The sequence below is a fragment of the Pteropus medius genome, unplaced genomic scaffold (assembly GCF_902729225.1).
Source record: "Pteropus medius unplaced genomic scaffold, Ma_sr-lr_union100, whole genome shotgun sequence".
Classification (NCBI taxonomy): Eukaryota; Metazoa; Chordata; class Mammalia; order Chiroptera; family Pteropodidae; genus Pteropus; species Pteropus medius.
In genome coordinates this window covers 10,615,953-10,639,474 of record NW_024356249.1, presented here as the reverse complement: position 1 = coordinate 10,639,474, position 23,522 = coordinate 10,615,953, and the positions used below count along the sequence as shown (strand labels likewise).

The 23,522-nt window shown below is 55.8% G+C and overlaps 1 protein-coding gene across 1 annotated transcript in view; it reads left to right on the top strand.

The window, feature by feature from the left end:
• Positions 1 to 18,644, top strand: part of SND1 (staphylococcal nuclease and tudor domain containing 1) — a 390,995-nt gene extending 372,351 nt beyond the window's left edge. The window contains exons 17-24 of the mRNA XM_039860623.1: positions 2,052 to 2,240; positions 8,209 to 8,350; positions 11,803 to 11,926; positions 12,790 to 12,859; positions 13,971 to 14,084; positions 15,895 to 16,098; positions 17,865 to 17,909; positions 18,016 to 18,644. Of these exons, the coding sequence (XP_039716557.1) occupies positions 2,052 to 2,240; positions 8,209 to 8,350; positions 11,803 to 11,926; positions 12,790 to 12,859; positions 13,971 to 14,084; positions 15,895 to 16,098; positions 17,865 to 17,909; positions 18,016 to 18,081 (954 nt within the window). The 3' untranslated portion in view covers positions 18,082 to 18,644. The remainder of the gene's footprint in view (positions 1 to 2,051; positions 2,241 to 8,208; positions 8,351 to 11,802; positions 11,927 to 12,789; positions 12,860 to 13,970; positions 14,085 to 15,894; positions 16,099 to 17,864; positions 17,910 to 18,015) is intronic.
• Positions 18,645 to 23,522: the final 4,878 nt, after the last annotated feature.

The following is a 23,522-nucleotide window of genomic DNA, read 5'->3' as shown; positions in this document are numbered from 1 at the left end:
TACATTACATCCTCGTGACTTATTTATTTTATAACTGGAAATTTGTACCTCTTAATCCATCATTTTGCCCATCTCTGTTCTTGTCTGACCACCATAAGCCTGGCAGCCTCTTCGCTGTCTTCAGCCCTCCCACGGTAAGGGACACCCAGTGGTCCAGCAGCAGAGCCTCCCCTGTACTCTGGGTGCAAATGTGCCTGGGTATCTGGGGGGCAGAAGGCTCTCCAGGAAATCCGTCACTCACCTCGATGAATTTTGTTGCCTTACAAGCTGGTGAGCTCTTGGGACACCTCTTTTTATCAGAGCACCATTTTGCCCACCTGCCCTTCTCCCCGACAAGCCCCCAGTAAATTAATTGCCAGAATTAGAGAAAGAAAAAAAAAAATGTTTTGACATCTACAGGTACTAGATGCTGATTCTCCCTGCTTTTGCCCCTCAGCAATGTGGTGCAAGGGTTGGGTAGACCCAGCCCAGCAGATCCCAGCACTGCCATCCTGGCTCTACCAGTGAGGTGCAAGGTCCCATGGCCTTGATGCTGGAGGGAGCTGGCATTGGCCCGGTGGGAAGCAAGGAAAAGGGGGTAAGAGGTGTGACTGGAGGAAGAAAGGAGTGTTCCTGAAACCAAGGGCTATGGGAAAAGGGAAGGAGGCGAGGGCGGGTCTTTTTTGTTCTCAGCTCTGCCTCTTACTAGCTACGCTTCCCTTCTCTGTGCCTCAGTTTCCCCACCTACAATACGAAGTTGGGTTTGGATTTATATACCTTCTTTCTACCTCTCACAGACTCTGCATATCCCCTTCTGCACCACACCCCAATGTCGGGCCTTGTTGAACTTGCATTTACACTTGAAGCGTTGACTAGACCTCAAGTAGGATGCGTGTCCAAGAATGGGAAGAAGCCAGGGTCCTGCCTTCCTGGTCCTGCCCCTTCTTTTCCTCCTCACTGCCTTCCCTGCACACCCAAGCCACCTCTGTGTCCTCCCAGGGAGTCATACCCCCGCCATCTCCCTGCTGAGTCAGAACTCCGCCAGGTGGGCAGGCTGCTCTCCTCCCCACCCGCACCCCCCAGCCCTCTACCCTCAGCTGCTGCCGGTGGCTCCAGCCCAGGCTTCAGAGAATTCCCAGGTATTTAGACATTCATTTCATTGCTTAATCGAGCTTGAAGCCATTTAAATTAATACAAGTTTTTACATTTGGCAGCGAAAGCTTTTAAAGTCCCCTTTAGCAGGGGAAGAAAGAGGTTGAGAGAGAATCAAAGAAGGAATTTTTCTTGGGCCATTGCCTTCACGAGGTGGAAACAGATCAGCCACCACGAGGGCCATGGCAGTGAGGCCACCCTCTTGCAGCAGCAGAGTCATTGCCAGGTCTGGGGACCACAGGGTTCAGCCCTAGCACACAGCCTCAAGGTCTGGACTTAAGCAGAGACCACACCCTTCCAGTGTTCTTCTTCAGGGGTAGCCTCCAGCTGGGATCGCCCCCTAACTGTCTCCAGTGTTAGTGCATTTCCTGCCCACATCCTTCTGCCCACCTGTCCGCCCTCCTTCCTCTCCTCACTCATGCAACCACTTTCTTTACCTCTGTTAGGCGTGAATTCATTCTGCTCTCCCGGGAAGGACAGGGACTCCGCTCTCCCCAGAGCCTGCCTGTCTTCCTAGCAGAGCTAGGTGGGTGCTGAAGAAGCGTGCATGCAGCTAACAAGAGCTCGCGCTTACCCTAGTAGCTGTCTGCCAAAGGGAGGGGAGTTTTGGTGTTGCTTTATTAGTGACCTATCTATCAAGGATGATTCTGGGGCGTGAGAGGCCAGAAAGCGTAGACCCAACTTACAGACGTGAGGCGAAGCGTTCTAAGAGGGTCGGCAGTACAGGACTCTCACGAGCTCCCGCCCTTCTGCTGAGCACGTACCTTCCCTCTCCCCATTCCATCTGCTCCTGTCACAAGGAATGAATGTGGTGGCAGCTGCCCAGGGCCTGTGAGCCCTGGGCCTCAGCTCCACTCACCTCTGCACACCCAGGGCCAGGCCACCCCCTGCAGGCTGACGCCCCTTTCTCTGTTCCACAGGTGGAGGTGGAGGTGGAGAGCATGGACAAGGCGGGCAACTTCATCGGCTGGCTGCACATCGACGGTGCCAACCTGTCCGTCTTGCTGGTGGAGCACGCGCTCTCCAAGGTCCACTTCACTGCGGAGCGCAGCTCCTACTACAAATCCCTGCTGTCTGCCGAGGAGGCCGCCAAGCAGAAGAAGGAGAAGGTCTGGTGTGGAATTAGGCCTGGCAGGGGGAGGGGGAGGGGGAGGGGTCGCTCTCTCCCTCTCCCCCAGCTCGTACTTTCTCTCCTCCTCCCGCTACACCCTGACACCGCTATCTCCATACAACATACCTCTGCTGTCCCCCAGCTGAGTGGGTACCCTGCTTGGTGTTGGTCTCAGATCCCACATTGGGAACCACGTGGCTGCCAGCGAGGGGCAGCCTCAGCCATAAGCCTGCCACAGACCTGAGGGGGGGCCCAGGCCTGCTCTGGTGGACCTGGAACAGAAAGCTGTCTGGGAGGTAACTTTGGAGTGATGAAATGACTGGGGGAGCCCCTGGGAGCAAGAGATGGGAAAGTGCTTTTTCACCAGCCCCAACCCTTCCCTCAGAGGGACCAGGAGGCCCACTGGCCCTCCTGAGTTTCCTTCACATTGCCCTGCAGGGAAGCCCATTTTGGAAGCTGCCCCAGGAGATGCATAAAGCTGTTAGGACAGCAGATTTACAGCCCATCCGTCTCTGCAGACACCGCATTGAAGAGACAAGGGGGGTGGGCCAGAAAACAGCTTTGGAAACAAATGGACACCTAAGGAACCCAGTGGGTTTGGTGGTGAGAGCCAGGGCCCAGGACCCCCACTCTCCCCACACATACTCAGCCTATCTCCACAGACTTACAGCCAAGCCCTGATAATGGGGATAAATCAGCCGGCCTCCAATTTGTCAGAGCTTCCCTGAGCTTGAGGAGGATTTCGTGGGACAGCCCTGCTGAGCCATAAATTCGTTCCAGGAGTAAACATTTCCTTCCCCATGGGGCAGCCATCTGGCTTACAACCCGCCTCCCAGAGCCAAGGCCCAGACGACTGCCAAAAAGAGTGGGGGGCTTCGGGGCCCAGAAGGTTCTTTCTCCTCCAGCCCGGAGCAGCCATCTCCTCACTCAGTCTCCCCACCTTCCTTCTAAGAGAGAATACATCTTTAGGGCCACCTGCTCCATCCCCTGGGAATTAGGGCTGATGACTAATCCCCCAGTGGATATGGAAGGACTCCAGGGAGAGGTGGCTCAAAATGCTAGGACAGGTGAAAGGGACTGTCCCTGTCGTGGAGGAGTGGGCTGCCCTGAGGCCCCTGAGGAGGTTTCCACCTTCCTGGTCCCAGTTCTGCTCATATTAAACCCTGTCTCCAAGTGTGATGGGGAAACAGGCAGCCTGACTGCTATAGCAAAGGAGCTCCCTCTTGGATTTCCTGTTTGTGACAGCTGAACTTAAGACTGCCACCCCCGTGTCCTCTGCCTGCTGCAGGGAGATGGAGGAGATGTGGTGCTAGGGCCTCTTATGCAAAGGGCTGAGACTTCCCTGAAGAGTTGGCAGCTGGGGATCAGAATGGCAAGTACCAGCCTCTGAGGCCCAGATTCTGAAAGCATCTTTGCTCCCTGTCCCGGCTGACCAGGTACTCAGCACGTGAGCCAAAGAGCTGCCTCTTCAGATCTGAGCCATCCTCTGAGAGTAGAGACCCCAACAGGACCCAGGAGAGGATTGGGTGTCTAGCCTGAGATGGAAGGGCGGGGGGGTCCCTTGCCAGGTGCTGAACCGGGCATCGCTATTTACTACACGGTGAATTTGTCTGACAGCCCAAGTCATCTTTTCACTGGTGTCACATGATGACGCTGAGGAGTAATTACGAGTGATTAATTACTTACACAGGATGCGTGTTTTTGTTCCAGTCTGATTAAAATGCAGTGCACGGTCTCAGTATGAGGCCCTGCCTTTCTCCTGGGTTCTTCTCCTGCACGCCCCATCCCCTGCAGGGATCCTCGGGGACCTTAGCATGTCTTGCCTCTTCCTGGTGGGGCTGGTTCCCAGGAGCGGCATGCGCAGAGCTTTGCAGCGACCCTCAGAGTCGACTGCACTGAGATGAGAGAATTTAGTTGCCAGCTGAAAGATAGTAAAGTGCATATCTGAGATGTCCCCAGGACCCCAGTCCTGCCCTACTTGTGACCCCAGGAGGGCCGCCTTAGCTGAGAGACAGGCACATCTGACACTGAGTTCATGGTGGTTCCTAGGAGCTGAGGAAAGGCAATATTGAGAGATTATGTGAGACCAGGAGCATGCAGAAGTCTTCGGCGAGTGCGATGATGTGTTTGTGAGCAGGGCTGACTGCTGCCGCACCAGCCATGAGAGCTTACCTGACTCCCTGCCGGGCCTTATTCTTCCCTGTCCCTTTGGGCCTTCTCTCCTTTTGAAGAGGCTGGTGCCCTCCCCTTTCTCTGCAGGAGGCTGATGGTAGCCACGTGGACTGTCTCCTTTCCCTCCACCACTCATGCCCTAGCAGGACCCTGGACTGGGTTGGCCATCGATTGGCTTTTATGAAGCTTGGCTTCCCCACTGCAGACTTGAAGGCCTCCACCACCCCAGCCCCATGCCGGCTCAACCCCTGGAGCCTTCTGAGCAGCGGTATCAAATAGGATTTAGAAAGAACAGACTCCAGCCAGTGGAGCCGCAGTCCACATTGCCCGTCTCTTGCTGGGAAGAGGACCTGGGGTTCCCGAGTGAGGAAGCGCATGAAAGGAGGGCCAGGGGCCGGGCGAGGACACGAGGGGAGACAGCCTCTTGCCGAGCTGGCCTTGCCTGTGCCTGGCCTAGTGGGCTCCTTCCCTAGGGCAGCCACAGCCACAGGGGGTGGTTAGGAGCCCCAGAATGTAGAAGGGGACCTGAGCAGGACAGGAACTGGCATGACAGAGCAGATGTGCTTCTCTTGCTCATTTCCCACCTGGGTCTGAAGCCAGGGCCACGAAGGGGTCACAGAGGGACCTCACCTCAGGACAGAGCTCCATCTTGGCCCTGGCCTTAAAGCAGGAGAGCTGCCACCAACCTGACCCCAAACCTTGCCATGCATCAGACGAGCTGGGACAGGCCTCTTCACACTGCTGGAGCCCAGGGTGGTCCGAGAGCAGAGCAGGCCAATGATCTCTAGCATCCCTGCACCCTGCTGCCCAAGCCTGTCTCAGACCCTCATCCTACCCAGCATCTTGGCCCAGCTCCTCCACCGAGAGCCCGGGGGCCGAACCGTAAAGCACTGACTGTGTGTCTGTGTGCACAATTACTGTTCCTTTCGGGAGGGGTCTTTAGGTTTTTCTTATCGGGGATTTGAGCTATAAGAGGGCTTCTGGTGGCTATAACAAAGTGGCACATGTCTGGCAGGTGTCTTGCCAGTGTGTTTGTCCCATCCCTGCCCCAGTTCTGTGGAAGGGCAGTGTAAGTCAACATGGGCAAAACCCACCCATGTTTAAGGGTGGGGATGTGGGCAGCCAAGCCTGTCCCAGATGACTCCTTCCCACTAAGAAGCCACCTGGCCAGACTGCCTTCACCAGCTCGCCAAGAGCCACTGGTGGCCAAGTCCAGAGACTAGCTGGTCACCTCCATCCCCCAAGGGGAAAAAGGGAACCTTCAAGGCTCTACCATTGAAAGGGCCAAGCCAGCCCTCTCTTAGAAATGGGGTTCCTTTATCTGACAAGCAGCTCTCCCTCTTCTACTCTTTGGCGACCGCATGCTTCTGGTGTCTTCTCACCTCAGGGGGCAGCAGCGTGTGCCCCCCGGCTCCCCTCCTAGCACCCAGTGAGCTGTGGGACCAGAGGACTGGCCCCTGTGCTGCCCTCCCTCAGGGTTTTGTTTACATCGTCCTGACCTCACGCTTGCTGCCACCTGAGCTGCCGGGAGAGAATCTCCACCCCTCTCCCCAGAAGGAGACCTGATGCTGTCGCCTGAGGCTCTTTCACTTGAGTCATTAGCAGTTTCTGCTCTCACCCTGTCAGTCTGTTCCCAATTCATCAGCTCTGCTGAGGAGCCTCCTTCCCCCACGGCTGGGGGAGGGAGGGTGGGGTTTAGGGTGGGAGCCCGGAACTCTCCCGGGCTCAGGGCCCACTCGGGAGCCAGTCTTGCCTCTCAGCGGCAGTGAGAGTCCCACGAGCCTCAGAGCTGCAAGGATCTCAGAGGAGCTGAGAGGAGCCGAGGAGCTGATAGGAGTGGCTGGTTAAGTAGTCACTTCCTGGGGAACTTCCAGCGAGGGGGACCCGGAGGGAAAGCCTCAGCCCTGGCCTCAGCAGGATGTGGGTCTTGGAATGGGAAGGAATGTAGTCGTCCCCCAGAGAGCTCTCAACAGTCACTGCCATGGCCTCTGATTGGAGAGACCCTTTCACAGGAAAGTCCAAAGGCTAGAGACCCCCTTCCTCATCAGGGTGGGTGGGTCCTGGAGGGGTGAGACCAGGAGCCTCTGATCTTACTGAAGTGAAGTCCTGCTGCCTCCTCTCCCTTGGCAGCCAGGCCTGCGGTGTTGGAAGCAGAGGTGTCTGGGTGCTGGTGATGAGGGGAGCAGCCGGGATGAGGGGACAGATGTTGGGGGAAAGTGAAAGGGGTCGGGCGGTGTTTGGGTTAGAGCCCAGGCCCAGACCAGGGGCCCACAGACGCAGCCTCGAAAGGCGAAGGGTGCTGCCCCGTGTGGGCGGCAGAGTAGTGTTTCTGCCGTGTTTCTCAGCCGCTCCCTGGCAGCCGCCCCTCACCCCCGCCCCCAGGCTCTGCAAGTCCCCGTCGCTCATTCCAGTTCTCAGGGCCCTTGCCTCTCCTTCTAGTGGAAAGACTCACACCGTGCCACGTTAAAGGCCGGAGCATGGCCTCTGCGAGTGTGACCCAGGGTGGTTCAGTTATTCCAGCATTCCTGCCCTTCAGCTGCTCCTGATGCCACCTAGAAATCTGCATGTCAGCTGAGCGCTCACACGGTCAAACTACCTCATTTTATGAGAGAAGGAAAAGAGACCCAGAGAAGGCACGTGGCTCAACCAAAGTCAAACAGCAAATTAAAGGTCACAATGCAAGGACAAGAGCCCAAACCTCCCACCTATAGATTTTCCCACTGCTCAGTGCCACCGTCTGGCTCCAGAGGCCCATTCGGAGCCAAAGGCCCCTTGAAGAGCTCTAGAGCCAGACTACCTGTGTTCGAATCCTGGTTCCGCTAATTCTAACAAGACCTGTGTGCCTCAGTTTCCTCTGCGAAACGGGTGACATTGATCCCTGCTCAAAGCGTCGTAAGGATTAAATGATTTAATACTTAGAGATGTTTAGAAAGGCACCTGGCACCTAGTAAGCATGTAAATTTGGGGCTAATGTTTTTATCACCCCTTGTTCCTATGTCTGTCCGTCTGTGGGAGCCCCTGTGTGGTCGTCTCCCCGACATTCCCTCACCCTCTTCCCACTGCTCAGCTGGAAAGCCACTTCCCTTCCCTGCTCTGACAAGCCTCACTACTGGGATAATCTTCTGGCCGTAGGATTGGACTTGACACGCTGTCACGTAGCATCAACTTCTGAGCTACTCCCGCCCTGACAGCACAGGGCTGAGGGGAGAAGGGCGAGGAAAGGGTGGGGGAGCAGCCCAGCTTCTGAGCTGGGTCAGAGCAACCTGCTTGAGGTGAGGAGGACAGAGGTTGCTGAGAAGAGGCATCTCGCACAGTGACGAACCCTCAGCCCCCACCCCCCGCCCCTTGCCGAGTGCCAGTGGCCCTACGACAGTTCAGTTCAGTTCAGCGTGGTGCGGGGGAGGGAGGCGGGGTCTCAGAACCTCTCCAGCACCAAGGTGCTCACACCGGTTCTGGCCGGCCTGGCCGGCCGTAGAATCGCCAGGGAGCCTGCTTGGTTTGTTACACTCTCTGGGACCCTTATAACAGATCCTAGTTTGGTCGGCCCGGAGTGGGCCCCAGGCACCTGCATTTTTAATAAGCACCCCTGTGGCTTCTGGAGCCTGTGGGAACTTGGGAACCACTAGATCAGAAGAACTTAAGAGGGCTCTTCTCTCTCCCACCCCCCACCCCAGGTAGGAGGGTCCCAGGGGCCCAGCCTGACATGACGAATGCCCTTTGGTGACCCCGTACTCACTCTCCCCAGGGAGTGACCCACTTGCCTAAAAGTCCCTGTCCTGGTATCCCACACGCAGGTCTGGGCCCACTATGAGGAGCAGCCCGTGGAGGAGGTGACACCTGTGCTGGAGGAGAAGGAGCGCTCAGCCAGCTACAAGCCGGTGTTCGTGACCGAGATCACTGACGACCTGCACTTCTACGTGCAGGATGTGGAGACCGGTGAGTGCTCAGGCCCCGGCCCAGGCCCTGCTGCCTCCCAGCCTCTGGCATGCATGGTCCAGCCTGCCTCCGGGGCCCCTCTGTTCAGTGGGAGGGAGGGGCACAGCCCAGGGGTTTCAGGGGCCTCCCCAGGATAGTTTATAGCTACTGCCCACCCCTCAGGCCCCATACACCGCTCTCTGGGTCCACGGGTCATTTCCTGGCCTGCAAGTGAGCCCTGGAGTAGGTGGGCCGAGCGGGTCCTCTGAGGACTGATGAGGTAACCAGTTTTGTCTGGGTGGTGCCCTGAGACTCTTAGGTAATGGCTTTTCTCCCAGACACCCCTGGCTGGGCTGGCATGAGGAATCGTAGCCCTTGGAGTCTCTCAGGAAGCAATGAACAGATTGTCTCTATGTGGGCAGGAAGCACAAACTGGCATTGCTCGGCCCCTCTCCCCCTCAGCTCCCTTGGGAAGGCAGGCAGAGGAGGGGAGCCTAGGCTGGTCTCCGCGGGGGCTTCTCCTTCTCTAGAGGTTACCACGGCCCTGAGTGGTAACCAGTTCCCATGGAAACAGGCAGCACTCTAGGAGAAGTCATCCTCGGGCAGTCTTTCTGAAGGACCCCCTCTCTCTGTCGTCCTCCTTCCTGTCCTTCGTGTTGTGCCCTGTGGCCACGGTTCCCTAGGCAGAGACATCAGGCTCCTGGAGGACAGAGGGCAGGAAAGACAGCTCCGTGAGCATCTGCACCGTGGCCCCTCTGGCGCGACTTCCCACCTCCACAGCCTTTACCCTGCCCTCCCTCCTCTCGCTGCCGCCTTGTTCAGGGCAGAGGAAAAGCCCTTAGAGCTGCCTCTGGCCTGAGCCAGATCCTCACAAGGCAGAGGAGACTGACGATGTCACTGACACTCAAGGCAGCCCCATGAGGGGCAGGGCGCGGCTCTGCCCAGCCTTCTCAGCCCCTCCCCCTACCCATGCCGGGCGCACTCCAGATCACCATCAGCCTTGTCTCAGCCACTTCCTCTCTAGTGGCATTTCCCCGGCAGCTGCTTTTGTGGCAGTGTCATTTCACCAAGGGAAACTGACCATTCCGAGTCCTCGGCTGGCTATACTTGGTGGGGGATGGTGGAGGAAGCCGGGGCGGGGCAGAGATGGTGCCGATGAGCCTTCAGGATTAGGTTCCCTTGAGGTCAGCTGCAATCTTGGTGAGAGCTGGGCCAGCCTTTGCCTTGAGAATGAAGCCAAGAGGGAGCCAGCCTCAGGTCTGGGTGATGTGACGGGAAAGAGTCTTGGAGTGTTGGTCCAGGTAGGAAAGAGAGCTGTTCCTGAGCACAGGAGCCAGCAAGAACGGCCCTCAGGGAGCTTGGCGGAAGGAAACTCAAAGACTCTGCCCAGGGTACGACAGCCCCCAGACAGAGGTTCCACCTGGCCCCCGGCCCCTGCTGGGAAGGATTCTCCTTGAATGAGAACAGGATCCTGAAGTCTCCAAGGGACAGAGCCTGAGGATTCAAGGCCTTTGACCACATAGTCTCTGCAGTCTCAGAGGCGTCCCACATGTGCCTGCCCAGTGCCCTGCCTGGCTGTCCCTCTCAGCTCTAGGAAGCCACGACACTGCAGTGAGCAGAATCCAAGGAAGAAAATAAAGAGAACTAAGGAGGGAACCATGTATTCTTAGAATATTGGAGAAGGGAGCAAGGCGCTCCATGGCACGCCGCCTAGAGAGTTGTGGGCCCCTGAGAGAACCCTGTGCTGGTGGCTCCATAAAATCGAGGAAAAGAAACCTCAGAACATACACGTCTCCTTCGTCTGCAGCCTCCTATCCCCTGGTAGGGCGCATCCTCTCACCTTGTCTCCCTTCTCACTAGAGCCAGCTTTTAGGGAAGGAGCTGATGAAATGACGAAAACATTGCCAGCAGCTGTAAATGACCAGCCAGGTCTCTGCGAAGGACCTCCCAGAGGGCTTTGCCTGTTTGTAGGAGGCAAAGTCTGCTTCTGTTGCCTTGGAGCAAAAAATAAATAAAAATAAAAATAGACCCAGTCTAGGAGGAACTTGTCTTATGTAGAGGCTTCTCCTTAGTTCCTAAAATTTTACCATCTGGGTAAGGAACATTGTCTCAGGAGAATTTTAGGGGGTTTACCACTGGATAGGGGGAAGGGCGGCTGCCTCCTCGTGTCCCTGTTCTGAAACCAAGTCCCGTGAATGCTGGGCAGTGGCCCGTGCAGAGAGCCGAGTGGATACACCCCCTCGTGTTCACATGCAGAGGTCATCTTCAATGCCATTAAATGATCGAGCACCCTGCATATGTCAGGGGTTCTGCTAGGCCTTGGGAAAGCGAACAACTGAGTGAGCTATGGTCTGTACCCTGAAGGAGCTCACCGTGTGGTGACAGAAACACAGACCCAGACAAGGAACTTATAAGGACACCTGACAAGTGTACCAACAGCCAACATGTGTTAGACACCTGTTACAGTGTGTGTGGCTTTGGGCCCTGAAGATGCAGATAGTAATCCACATGCACCCAGCCACCGTCACCTCCGAGAGCGAAGGGAGCACAGCGGGTCTGATGCAGAGCTCGAGTCAGGGCTAGGAGGGCTGTAAAGGAGAAGCCACTGGGGACTGGTACTGAGCGGGGTGGGGCCAGGGGAGCGCGGCAGGGAGGAGCTAGGTTTGTACCTGAGAAGAACTTGCGAGCTACCAAACCTGGCGAAAAGCAGACAAGCAGCAGGGCCCCAAGGTCAGAGTGAGGCAAGGCAGGGAGACTCCACCCTCAGCACCATCCCCAGTTTGAGGAGGGCACCCCAGCCTGGCAGCACCGGAAGTTCAGTTCAGCATGTATCTCGCAGGGTGACTGAGAGGGGAGTGGCCCAGTTTGAATGTGCTGGGACTGGGCCCTGCTCTCAGAACTGCTCTCCATCTTCCATGGCTCACATTCTGAGGCCCATTCCTTGTTCAGGGTTGTATAGGCCAGGCCCATCCTTCATCTCCACTTTAGCCTTTCCACTTTGCAAAGAGTGGTTATGGTCAGTCACCACCTCTGCAGCCTAGGCCAGAGCCAGCCCTTGTAGGTCTGGGGTGCAGGCTGGCCAGCTCCCACCCTGGAGAGGCTGGATGGCCTTGGCCGTGCTCCACATTCACTCGCTTTCTCCACCTCCTTAACCAAAGCCCAGGAACACTCCCAAGGACTCCCACAGCCATGGCCAGAAGATTGGAGAGCTGGGGTTGGAAGACTGTGTGCTTCTAAGGCCTGAAGTGTCAGCAAGTCAGTGTCCTGCTTTTAAAATAGACAGCATGAAACCTCTTGAGCCAGGACCAAAGAGGCCCTCCCTCCCTGCGGGATGGGGCGAGCCCGTGCCATGGGCCTTCTGCAGAGTTCACACACCACCCAGTCCCCAGGCTCATCTGCACCCCCAGCCCATTCAGAAATGAGGCGCCACAGAACCTGACACCCTGGTCTCCCTCCCTCTTCCTCCCTATCAGGCACCCAGCTGGAGAAGCTGATGGAGAATATGCGAAATGATATCTCCAGCCACCCTCCTGTCGAGGGCTCCTACGCCCCACGCCGGGGAGAATTCTGCATTGCCAAATTCGTAGACGGAGAATGGTAAGCCACTGGGATCCAGAGCAGCAGGACAGCAGCAGGTCTGTCCTCGTGACACTGGCCTACAGAGCCACCAGCTAGACTTCAGGCATGAGCCTCTGTGGTCTGGTTTTCACTGAGATGTTGCTGACCTTGGCCAGCTCTCCAGGGTGGCCCTTTTCATTGCCCATAGCCCATCTTGGGCCTGTGCTTTAGCCTGTGATTTTCCTGCAGTCCAGCCAGCCTCTGGAGTACAGAAGTAGTGTCCCTCCATCTCTCTCCTGGGATGCTCTTGGGGGAGCCCTGGCTGGCCGGGGCTCTCCGACACACCCCTCACCCTACACAGGGAAAAATGATGTCTCAGTAAACCCAGACCAGCCGCCCAACCCTCCACCCCAACTGTCTGGGACATGAGCAGCCTCACAGGCTGCAAGAAGGTCACTTACGTCTGATATACCAAGGGTAGGGCCCATGGCCTTCCCAGGGTGACGAAGTGACTTGGATGTGTTCCCTGCTGCGGTCTCCCAGACAGATCTGCCGGCTAATTACAGCTGCTGTTCAGTGTGCCGGGTTTAAACAGCAGACATCAATCTAGTCGTTAGTCTTGTTGCTTTATGCCCCAAGGACACATTAATCTGCTCCACATGCTCCCCTTCCCCCTCCCCCTGCTCCCAGCTCTGCTCTGATTCCATTAGATGGTGACCACAGGGCCCCAAGGCCAAGCCTTGGTGGAGTCGAGAACTGACTGCCTTCTGTGACACCCATGGGTGTGCTCCGGGAGCCCTGGGCAGAGAAGTGCTGTGCTCTCTCCCCTGCCATCACTAAAGCTCCAGGGGGGGCGACTCCCCAGGGCCGTCCCTTGAGCTCTGCGCATGATGCCGTTGCAGGTACCGGGCCCGAGTAGAGAAAGTTGAGTCTGCTGCCAAAGTGCACGTCTTCTACATTGACTACGGCAACGTGAGTGCGGGGGACCGCGAGGTGGACAGGGTGGCAAGGGGGGGCCCCAGTGGCTGCCAGGGGCCGTTCGACACAGTCAGGGCCATCCGATCTCTTGAAGGTCCCTCCAGCCTTTGGACTCCCTTCCTGACAGAACACGTGAGCATCACTACTGTTTGTACAACAGGCCATGACCCCTGAGTGGCCAACAAAAGTGGCATCTCTGGCCAGAGGCCCGTGAGCACCAATAGTTAGTTCTGTCCAGGCCCTAAAGATGAGTGCCCGGCCATACCCAGGGTTCCTCTTCAGCCTGGCTTCTCTGAAGAGTGGGCCCAGGAAGACCCTCTACAGTTCCTGGTCCCCATACCTGTCGTGGTGTTTCTCCCCTCTGCTAATCAACAGCCCATCCCAAAACCAAAGTTTTCTGGGAAAGGACAATTACAAGGTAGCAGAGTGGGAGAAAAACTCCTCAGGCTGGACCCTGGAGTCTGTTGACAGTCTGTTGACAGTCTGTTGACAGTCTGCTGACAGTCCCCGCAGTACTCCCTGGGGGTGTGGCAGCAGACAGGAGACTTGGTTCCACTGAGCTGCTCCCCTGAGCTGTGGCTGCGGCTGGCTGTGATCACCTACTCTCCTCAAAGACCAGAGGATCAGTCAGCAGAAAGTCAGTCCCTGGGAATACTCAAAGAAAGAGTCCCTGCCAGGCTGGGGCCTGCGCCAGACCATGGGCAAGCCAGGGGCTGCCAGGACCCTCACCTTGGTGTGCTAGCTCCTAGCCTGTGGAGCACCCCCCTGGCCCGTGGGAAAGTGGTCAGGGAACCCCTAAAGGGAAGGCATTAGAAAGAAATGGAAACAGTGATGAGAGTTTGGTCATCAAATTGATTATTTTAGTGGGAGCCAAGGTAGAGAGGGTGAGTCACAGCTACCTACCTGCTGCAGGGGCCAGCGTGCCATGTCCTCCCAAGGTTTCGCTGACTGGACGAGCCTGTGCGTGTGGCTCAGTGGAACCAAGTCGCAGGGGAGCAGGGAGCCCCTGAGTTAGAGTTCCCAGAGACCTGGCTGCAGGGACTTACCCTCTGAGAGCAAGAGGGCATCGTGTGTGTGATGCTCTTGCCTGGTGTGTCCTTCACAGAGGGAGATCCTGCCGTCCACCCGCCTGGGTACCCTGCCACCTGCCTTCAGCACTCGTGTGCTGCCCGCTCAAGCCACGGAGTATGCCTTCGCCTTCATCCAGGTGCCCCAAGATGTGAGTCAGTGCATCTTCTCTCCTTCTGAAGGGGACTGTCCAGTGGCACTCAGCCACCCCTGCATCCCTCACGGGCTGACAGGAGAAGATGGAGACAGTGATGGGTGGTTTGTTAGTAACAGACTCAAGAGATGGGAGTAACCAAGGAAGTTCAGTGCCACAGAGGAGGTGGCATTAGAGCACTTGACCTAGTTCTTAAGAAATAGGTAGGTCTGGTGTACCAGGGTGCTTTTGGGCAAAAACTAGTCCACCACATTCAGGTCCCAGGGGCCTCACGGGCAGTGGCAGGAGATGAGAAGGGAAAAGTCAGTCAGGGTCTGGGGATCAAGGCCTTGTCTGCCCGGGCAAGCTTAGTCTTTGCGTTACAGCCGGAAGGGATTGTGTTAGGATTTTCAGCAGAAGCGTGACATGGTCAAAACTGTTTTTGAAAGTTACTTCCAGAACGGCTCCATAGTGTAGCTGTCAGCACGTCTGCTTTACACACAGAAGGTCCTGGGTTCGCACCTCAGTGGAGCCATGGTCCAGGCCCCAGGTGCATGCCGCAAGCGTGTGGAAGGAGACACCCCGCCTTCAGAGATCCAGTTCTTAAGGGGAAACGGCAACATCCATAGGTCAGGGGTGGAAATGGGGGGAGCGGAATTAAAGAGCGGGGACGGGAAGAAAGTTACTTCCGGTGGCATCGTGGAAGAGTAGAGACTAGAAGGAATGGTTGGGGGACAATTGCAATTGAAGGTCCAGGCTAGAGACGACAGTGGCCTAGCCTGGGCCATGTGAGCGAGGTCTCAGAGCACCCTCAGAAGGGGTGGGAGCTGGGGAGAGGCGGAATCTATGATGGTTTTTTATGCATGTGTATGTTGCTGTTGGCCAAGGTAAGAGGGGCGAGAAGGCATAAACTAGGGGCTGTGGGGAGCTCCATCCAAGGGCTGCATAGTTTGGAAAGCGAGATGAGGAAATCATGGATTTGAATGGCCGACGCCATGGAGTGTTCAAACGTGGAGTACGTGGATCATAGGGTGGGGAGGAGAGAGCGCTGGCCTGCCCGCAGCCTGGGGAAGGAATGCGCCTCCAGAAAACCCAGGCTCAAGATTGCGGACGCTGCCCACTTGCCAGGAGGGGAGAGCCGGTCTGCAGTGTCCAGCTCCCCAGGGAGGTCAGGGGCCCCTGTGGCTTGAGCAGCAAGCACCCTGGTGCTCAGAGCGAGAGCAGTCCGAACAGCATGGTTAGAGCTGCTCTCAGATGCCGAGTGCTGAGGAGCAAATGGTAGGATAGGAATCAGCACCATTCCTGCCTTTTTATGAAATTTACTGACGAGCAGAAGAGAAACAACAGGAGACAACGCTGACGAACTAGTTCCGGGGGACGACAGCCTGTGGGGCTGGGCAGAGAACCTGAGATGACAGTGGAGGCAGAAACGAGGGCCGTGGGGGGCCGTGGGGGCCGCTGTGCTGGAGCGAGGCCCCGCAGACATAGGAGGGGTAGGGGCCGGACAGCAAGTGGAAGGTTACTTTGGGATGGAAAAAAGCCACTTTTCTTCAGGGACACAGGGCAGCTGGATGTGGGTACAGACGCAGGGGATAGGAATGAGATGACGCGCAGCTACGCTTGGAGGGGAGGGAAAGGACAAAGGGAGAGGGGGCACTTCATGCCCAGAGCCTGTGTCCTCCCTCACTAGGGTCTGAGCAGGGAGTGGGCTGCAGGCACCTGCTGGGCAGACTTTCTTGGAGGTCTGTAAACAGGACCTGGGGTCCCCATGGTCATCCTTTGCTCACACTTAACCTCTCCCACTAACCTGGGTGTGTCCCTGCTCCAGGAGGATGCTCGGACAGACGCCGTGGACAGCGTGGTACGGGATATCCAGAACACTCAGTGCCTGCTCAACGTGGAACACCTGAGTGCTGGCTGTCCCCACGTCACCCTACAGTTTGCTGACTCCAAGGGGGACGTGGGGCTGGGCTTGGTGAAGGAGGGACTGGTCATGGTGGAGGTGCGCAAGGAGAAGCAGTTCCAGAAAGTGGTATGTGATGTGGAGGCGGCCCCCACTGTCTCCCATAGCCGCCATCACAGAGCGGGGCTGGGGACTGCGTCAGGAGCCAGTGAGGGAACAGGGAACCCACCATCCTGCTGTTCCTTCTGGGGAAAGATAATGGGTTTCTGTTTGTTGGGGTTTCTTTTTTTAAAAGAGCTAATTACATCCCAAATTAATTGGCTGCAGGTTTGGCTAAGAATGCAGCTGCAAACTAGAGCGGAAAGTTTCCCTTTGCATGCACCCCCAGGTGACAGGCTAGAAAGCTTTACCAGCGGTGGCATGGACAGGGTCAAAGCCTGTCTGGCTTTCTGTCCCGTTCTCATTTCCTTCTCTCTAACATACAACTTCCAAGTCCATAACCAGCTCCCAGCACGCAGTGCCACCAGAGCCAGGAGGCAGCGCCAAGGCGGCTGAAGGGACTCTGCCACAGTACCCACAGTACCCCTCCAGCCTGTTTGAAAAGCCCCCAGGGCTCAGAGCAGGGCCCGAGTCCAGCCTCCACCGTTCCTGAGATGTCGGACCTTAGAGATCAGTCTTTTGAGGCCCGAGTCTCTCCTTCATGAGATGAGAGCCTTGCTGCTTCATAGGGTGGACCATGAGGGTGGGGTGCTGATGCCTGGGACACCAGCTTGCACTGTTCAGGTGTCGATCATTAAGATTGGGTTCTGGAGACTAGCATCCCCTTCTGCTCAGCACCCCACTCATCCAAGTCCTCCCGGCTTCCTACCAAGCCACAGCTGAGGCCCCACGACACACCAGCCTCAAGGGACAGGCTGGCGGCAAGCTCACGCCCTCCTGTAGCACCACCTCCTAATGGCAGGAAGAGATTAGAGGGCGGCGGCAGCACCCAGCTGGTCCCAACGCTCCCCCTGAGAGGAGAGATGGGAGCAGCAGGGTTGAAGCCAGTGCCCCTGACTTTCCCTTCTCCCAGCCCTTCTTTGCCTTTGCTCTCCCCATATAAGGTGTCAGTGGTCTGTGGCTCCAAGGACCGCTTCTGCAAGTTGATAATTCATTTGGAACAAGACTGTGAATTGCTCCCATGTCTCCTTGGGGACAGGAGAGACCTAATCTCCTAGTCCCTGCCGTGAAGACCCCCAGTTTCCTGAGATTATTCCTAGGAGTTAGCTTAAGTTTCCTTGTAGAACTAGAGATCTTAGTGTCCCTCATATGAAACTATCCATAATGTCTCTGGTGTCCAGAAAATTCTTTGGCCCACTCCCTAAGATAAACACTTAATGTGTTCATTGATTCATCTGTTCATTATTTCAGCAAACATTTATTGAGGGCATACATATCTCGGTGAACAAGAGACAACATTCCTGCCCAATGGAGCTTTCATTCAAGCATGAGGAGACGAGCAATAAAAATAAATACAATAAGTCAATGAAATTGAATGTTAGAGAAAATAGTAAAGGGAATCGGGTGTGGGAGGGGGGTGGTTGTAATTTTAAATGCAGTTATCGGAGGCCTCATTAAGATGATCCTTTTTGTCAAAGACTCGAAGGGCCAGGATAAGTAGCCAGGCGGACGGGAAGGGGAAGCGCATTTCAGGCAGACGGAGCAGCCAGCACAGCCAAGAAACAGCCAGGAGACCAACCTGACTATGCACTTCGCTTTTACTCTGAGGGAGCTGGGGACTCACTGAGCAGGGGAGGGATGTGGATGTGACCTGGGCATTCTGCAGGGTCACTCTGGTGGCCCGACTGTGAATACCCCCATCTTGACCAATCCCTCTCTCTCTCTCGCCCCTCCAGATCACAGAGTACCTGAACGCCCAGGAGTCGGCCAAGAGTGCCAGGGTGAGTTTTCACGTCAGGAGCCCCAGAAGGTGCTGCCAGAGGGGGTGTGGCCTTCGGGTTCCTGCAGGTCCCACCTCCCTGAGAGCCGTTTTCTGTTTTCTCACAGTTGAACCTGTGGCGCTATGGAGACTTCCGAGCCGATGACGCAGATGAGTTCGGCTACAGCCGCTAAGGAGAGAATCGGGTCCAGCCCCCACCCCGCACCGCTCACGCCAGCACCTCCTCCTCTGCCAGGACGGTGTTTCAGCTCCAGACCCCAAATCGGGGGTGTAGATTGGGTCCAGCTTTGCTTCGGTGTATAGAAATGTCTTGTAGGGCACCATCTGGACTGGGGTGGGGTGCAGGGAGACTGAGGCTTTCAGGGGACGAGCCATTGTCTTCTGAGATGACGAGCATTGCTGTCCACAGACGCCCAGCAGATTTTGTTTTTTTATTTGGATGGGGGTTTGTGATTTTTTGTTTTTTTTTTAATTGTCCTCAAATCAGGAAGAAACATGAAAGACTTTGTCCTAATGGAGGACATCATCCTGGTACCCGAGGCCAGCTGCCAGCGGGTACCCCACTTCTGTTCCAGACTGCCCTTCTTCCCAGCTCTCTGTCCAGCTGTTGATTACGTGATTTCTCTGATATGTCCATTCTCAAATGCCAGCGTGTCCACATCTGCCCCTCACCAGTCCTCCCCTTTTCTGTATTTAAAGCTTTTAAGGCCCAATAAAATAGTACATGCTCTCTGCAGCCCGTATTGTTCGTGCTGGAGCCCAGAGCCTAGGATCTCGGCAGCCCCGGCCAAGAGACCTGGGCACATGCATGACCCCCAGAGTCATCATCCACATGCACGGCCATCCCCCCGGGAACCTAGTCAGTCGGTGGGAGCAGGGCAGTTCTTCAGAGGTCCGAGCAGCTCTTAGGGCCTGGTGGGCATCACCTGACACCCTGGCCGCCAAACAGAAGGCTGCAGGTCTTCTCTTTTGACTCCTCAGTCCGGACCCACTGCACACAGCTGCCCTCGAGGACCTTAGAGATTAAGAGCAGTTCAGCCAGGGGCCAGGAGGGACTCACTGAGCAAAGCAAGGTGATCTCCTTCTTCCTGCTGTAGCAGGAGGAATGGCCCACACCAGACAGGCTGGCACGGCACGGTTAAGATCGAGGGCCCCTAGTCGCTGCCCTGCTCCCTCGACAGGTGCTCCGAGAGGGGTCAGGGCCACTAGCCGAGGAGAGCCTATCTCTCCCGGTTATTAGCTCTTGCTGCATTCGACTTGACACAGTATCCCCCAGTCCTCAAGGTAGAGCTGGCCGTAGAGGTCAGCAACCCCAGGCCACTGCTACCCCCGAGGGATGAGAGACACCGGAGGGCGGCCACTGCGGTGTGCAGTGAAGAGGCTGTCGTGCTACTCAGGGAGTGCCAGGGAGAGCAAGTGGCTGTATCTGATGGGGATGTCACCACTCTGGCATCCACAGTGACCAGGGAGTCTGTTCTCCCAAACCCCCTCGGCCCCATCTGTGTGGCCCTGCGCTTCCCAGGCACGTTCTCCGGTGAAACGTGGTGCCACGTCTTCCTGGCAGCCCCACTTGCCACCCCACGTTCTGATCTGGAGTGATGCTCCAAGCTGCCAGAAGACCGGTCTTTTGGTCTTGGAGAAAGTCAGTGGAGGCGGTAGGGCCTGGCCGGCCAGCTCTCGTTCCCAAACCAGAGGGCCTGGGTCCCAAAAAATTCTGGCTCTTGGCAATTCTGCCCCACATCCACCTGTTACGGCCCAGGATTCGCATAGGGTTCTCCCCAGGGCTCTTGTCTTTAGGGTGGAAATGAATGCTTCCAGTACTCGTGCTGCACTCCAGTTAAAGGGAGAGGTGGGCAGGGGAAGAGACGCCAAGCCCGTCCAGCTAGAACCCGCCACGCTCCTTCCTCTTGAGGACTCGCAGCTTCTGCCTGCATCCCCTCTGGGTGGGTCAGAACAAGTGCTGATGCTCCATGAATCAGCCCCTTTATGGTCTACAAACTGTTTCCCATGACTACGTCCAGCTCCTTATGGGGCCCAAGAAGTCAGCAGGACTGTGGATGATGAATCGGTGTGAATCTCTCCATCTATGCCCACTCCTGAGAAGCCGTCCTGCCCCCAGCAGGCAAGCTCGCTGTCACCATGGGCTCTCGCTTTGTTTTTATCCATCGTGGAGCATGGTCATGGAGAGGAGAATACATGTCGCACCCATTTCTCTACCTCCTGGCAGGGCCACGAGGCAGGTCAGTACGTATTCACTTGAGCACAATTGGCAGGGGGATAAGATGCCAGCCCACTCTTGTGAAAGAGTCTGAAATCATCTCACTGTCTTAACAGTTGCCTTGGTTACAACTGCACCCAAGGATAAACCCTCTGGTTCTCCAGTTGAAATGATGCCTGAACCTTCCCACTTCTTACTTTTCTCCTCCAAGGCTGGTTTAGGCAAAGGCCATGATATTCACCAGGCCAGAAGGCGCTGCTGCAGCTTGTCTGGTTTTGGCCCCAGCTCCGTGTTCCTCTCTCTGCCACATCTGTTGAGTTCCTGGCGTCCGTCCTGGTTCCTGGGGTCTGTCCTGGGCAGGGCTAGGACTAGGTCGAGGCAAGCCAGGCACCCCGGGTGCAGAATTGAAGGGGTCACGCAGCGTGTACAGGTGCTCTGGCATATTTTCTTTTCATCCAGTTGAAGCCAGTCAGCATCAGCACTTGAACAAGTAGCACCAAAACACCCCTCTCCAAAGGCCCTTCTGCGAGAGTTAAAAAATATGCTCCTTGGTGTCGGGTCATAGACTCTGCTTCCCCATCCACCGTTCCAGTTGAGCAGCCAAGTCTCTTAAGCACCTATTATCCATCCATCCACCAAACACGGATTAAGACAGCCAGCCACTGGCACAGCGTTCGGTTCAGTAAGTGCCAAGGTCATGTCCTTAGACTCTCGAGGGGCATGCAGCCTAGATGTGGAGGGAGCAGCAGATGATGAAATACACATAACAAGCCATAGTTGTGGGCAGTGCACCTAGACAAGGGCCTGAGGCCCTGGCTGGGTGGCTGAGAGGGTGTCACAGGAGGAGGACTGGGGTGTGGCTAACAGATGGCAGGGAAGTAGCTCTGGGCAGGCTCTGGAAGTTTCTTTCTCTGAGGGCTGATGCAGCAGAGCCCAGGTTTAGGCTAGCCACCAGGGAAGTGCTGATGCCCAAGACCCCACCCCAGTGACTCTCCTCTCCCTCCTCCCTCCCAGCGTGCGGGACCAGCAGGGAGGGCGGGCAGCAGAGGACAGGGCTGGCGCAGCGGCCTCCGCTTTATTTATTGGTTTGATTATTTTCACATCCTGGAGAGGGAGTCAATGGACCCCTTTCCTGATATTAGCCCATGTGAGGAAGCAACAGGGAGGGGCTGGAGAACTGGTGCCTCAAGAGTGGTTATTGATGTCCTAATTACAAGAGGATGCTAATTTAATTTGAACCTAATTACAGTGCACTACCCCGGGTGGCATGTGTTTTAATAATTAACGTCCTTCAGATGCGTAGGAGTGTAATAATATTTACACTGGGTTGGCCAGCAGCCTGGGGGAGGCGGGCTGGGGGCCCATACAGCACCCTCCCCCCCGGACAGCTTGGCTGCTAGCAGGTGGGGAAGATGGCACTCGAGTCTTGGTCGGAGTATCTCTTCCTTCCCAGGGAGCATGCTTGGGCCTCATTTGCAGGCTGGAACTCCAAAATACACCTCGACGGGCAGATCAGTCTCTGGGTATCAGCCCTCCTCCCCTACCCCACCCCGTGCCGCAGAGACCGCAGCCCGCTTTCTGGCTTCACCTACCTGCCTGGGCCCATCCCAGGGGAGGGCTTGTTTGTATACGGGGCAGGAAGGAGAGCCGCTTGGTTTGTCTTCCTTCTCTTTTTATTGGAAATGCTTGTAAGGAAATACACATTTAGAAAAGTACACAAGTTATAAGGGTCCAGCTCAGGTTTTCACAAAATGAGCACACCCGTGCACACAGGTCGAAGAAATAGAACATCACCAGCCCCTCATAAGCTCCCTCCTCAGTCAGCATCACCCCCAAAGGTAACCCCTGACCTTTATCCCAGCAGAAGAGAGAGAACAGTTCTGCCTGTTTTGTTGCCTTCTTCAGCTTTGCTTTTTTTTTTTTTCGTTGTTTCTGGTTTTAAGTTTTACATAAGTGAGTCGTGCAGTATGTGGTCTTTTGTGCCTGCCTCCCTCACTCCACATATCTGTCGGTGAGATTCCTTCTCGTTAACATTAGTTTTAGCTTGTGCATTCTCATTTCTGTGTCTCCCATTGTTCTAACACTCCACTCCTTGGTAGTTATAAAGAAGTCAGATGCTCGGCAATCTGCTAGAGCCAGAGCTATGCCAGTCCCTAAAGGAGAAATCTGCTCATCCTAACTATGCAACTGGGGTACAGGAGGTGACGCTATGTGAGAAGGGGTAGCACGATGACAGGGCGGGGCAGTTCCACCTGCACAAACCCAGAACCGTGTGGTCGCCAGCATGGCTCCCGTGCCCAGCCATTCAGAGCCCCCAGAGATGGGAAAAGGGCCTGTCAGCAAGTTCTAGAAGCCAAGCAGAAGAACCAGGGGCTTAAGAGATGATGTGAGAGAACTTCGGTGTCTCTACCAAGAAGCATTACTAGGCTAGTGCTTCTGTAAGTGTGGCTGGCCGGCCAGCTACCTCAGAATCACCCGGGGTGCTTATTAAAATGCAGCTTCCAGAAATAGTGCAGGACTATATTGAGAGTGGGAGTGGGGTGAGTGAGTTAAGCCCTCAGCTATCATAGCAGGATGACAATGGGTCATGTCTGAAGCAGATAAAACAAGATCTGGGCTATTGAGCAGTAAGATGGTAACCACCAGAAGATCTAAAACAGATGATTCAAGCGGTTGCCTGTACGTAGCTCTGGGGGTGGGAAGTGCTGCTTATTATAATTCCCTGTGTACTATTCAAGGTTTTCACCATAGGCAAGCATTTTTAATCTTTTTTTTATTATTCATTATCAGTAAATATGCATGTTATGTTATCACTTTCCACTCCAGACCTACTACCTCAGTTCCTGTGGACCAGCATTTGGGAAATTGTACTCTTAAGCTTCCTAGGTGATTCTGATGAGTTCTCAAGTTCAAGAATTAATTATCACTGCCCAAACTCATTTTACATGATGAGGAAGGAGACAAAGTGACTTGCCCAAGGTCACCCAGCTTATTAATGGCAGGGCCAGAAATAGAAAACAGGTCCTCTGGCCCCAGGCCCGTGATTCTTCTCTAGGTCATGGCTTTCACCTTGGTAGGTGTCTGTCTCAATGGACCTGAGGGGTAAAACTGGGGACCTGGCTCAGTTGCCGGAGGCCAGGGCGCCCTTGCCTGAGTGCAGGGGGATGACCCCTCCAGCCAGCAAAACACTTCTAAGCACAGCCCACTCCATGCAGAGCCATTTCAGGGACCTGCACGTGCAGAATGCCACTGCTACCGCTGCCTCGCCAGTGGCATCATCTTTGAATTGTTTGCTCGGAACGGGAATGGGTTCGCCCTGAGCCATCCAGAGCCCTCTGAACAGTCAGGCGTTTGGGATTCACTGACCTCCTTCCTACTGTTCTGAGGACTGAGATA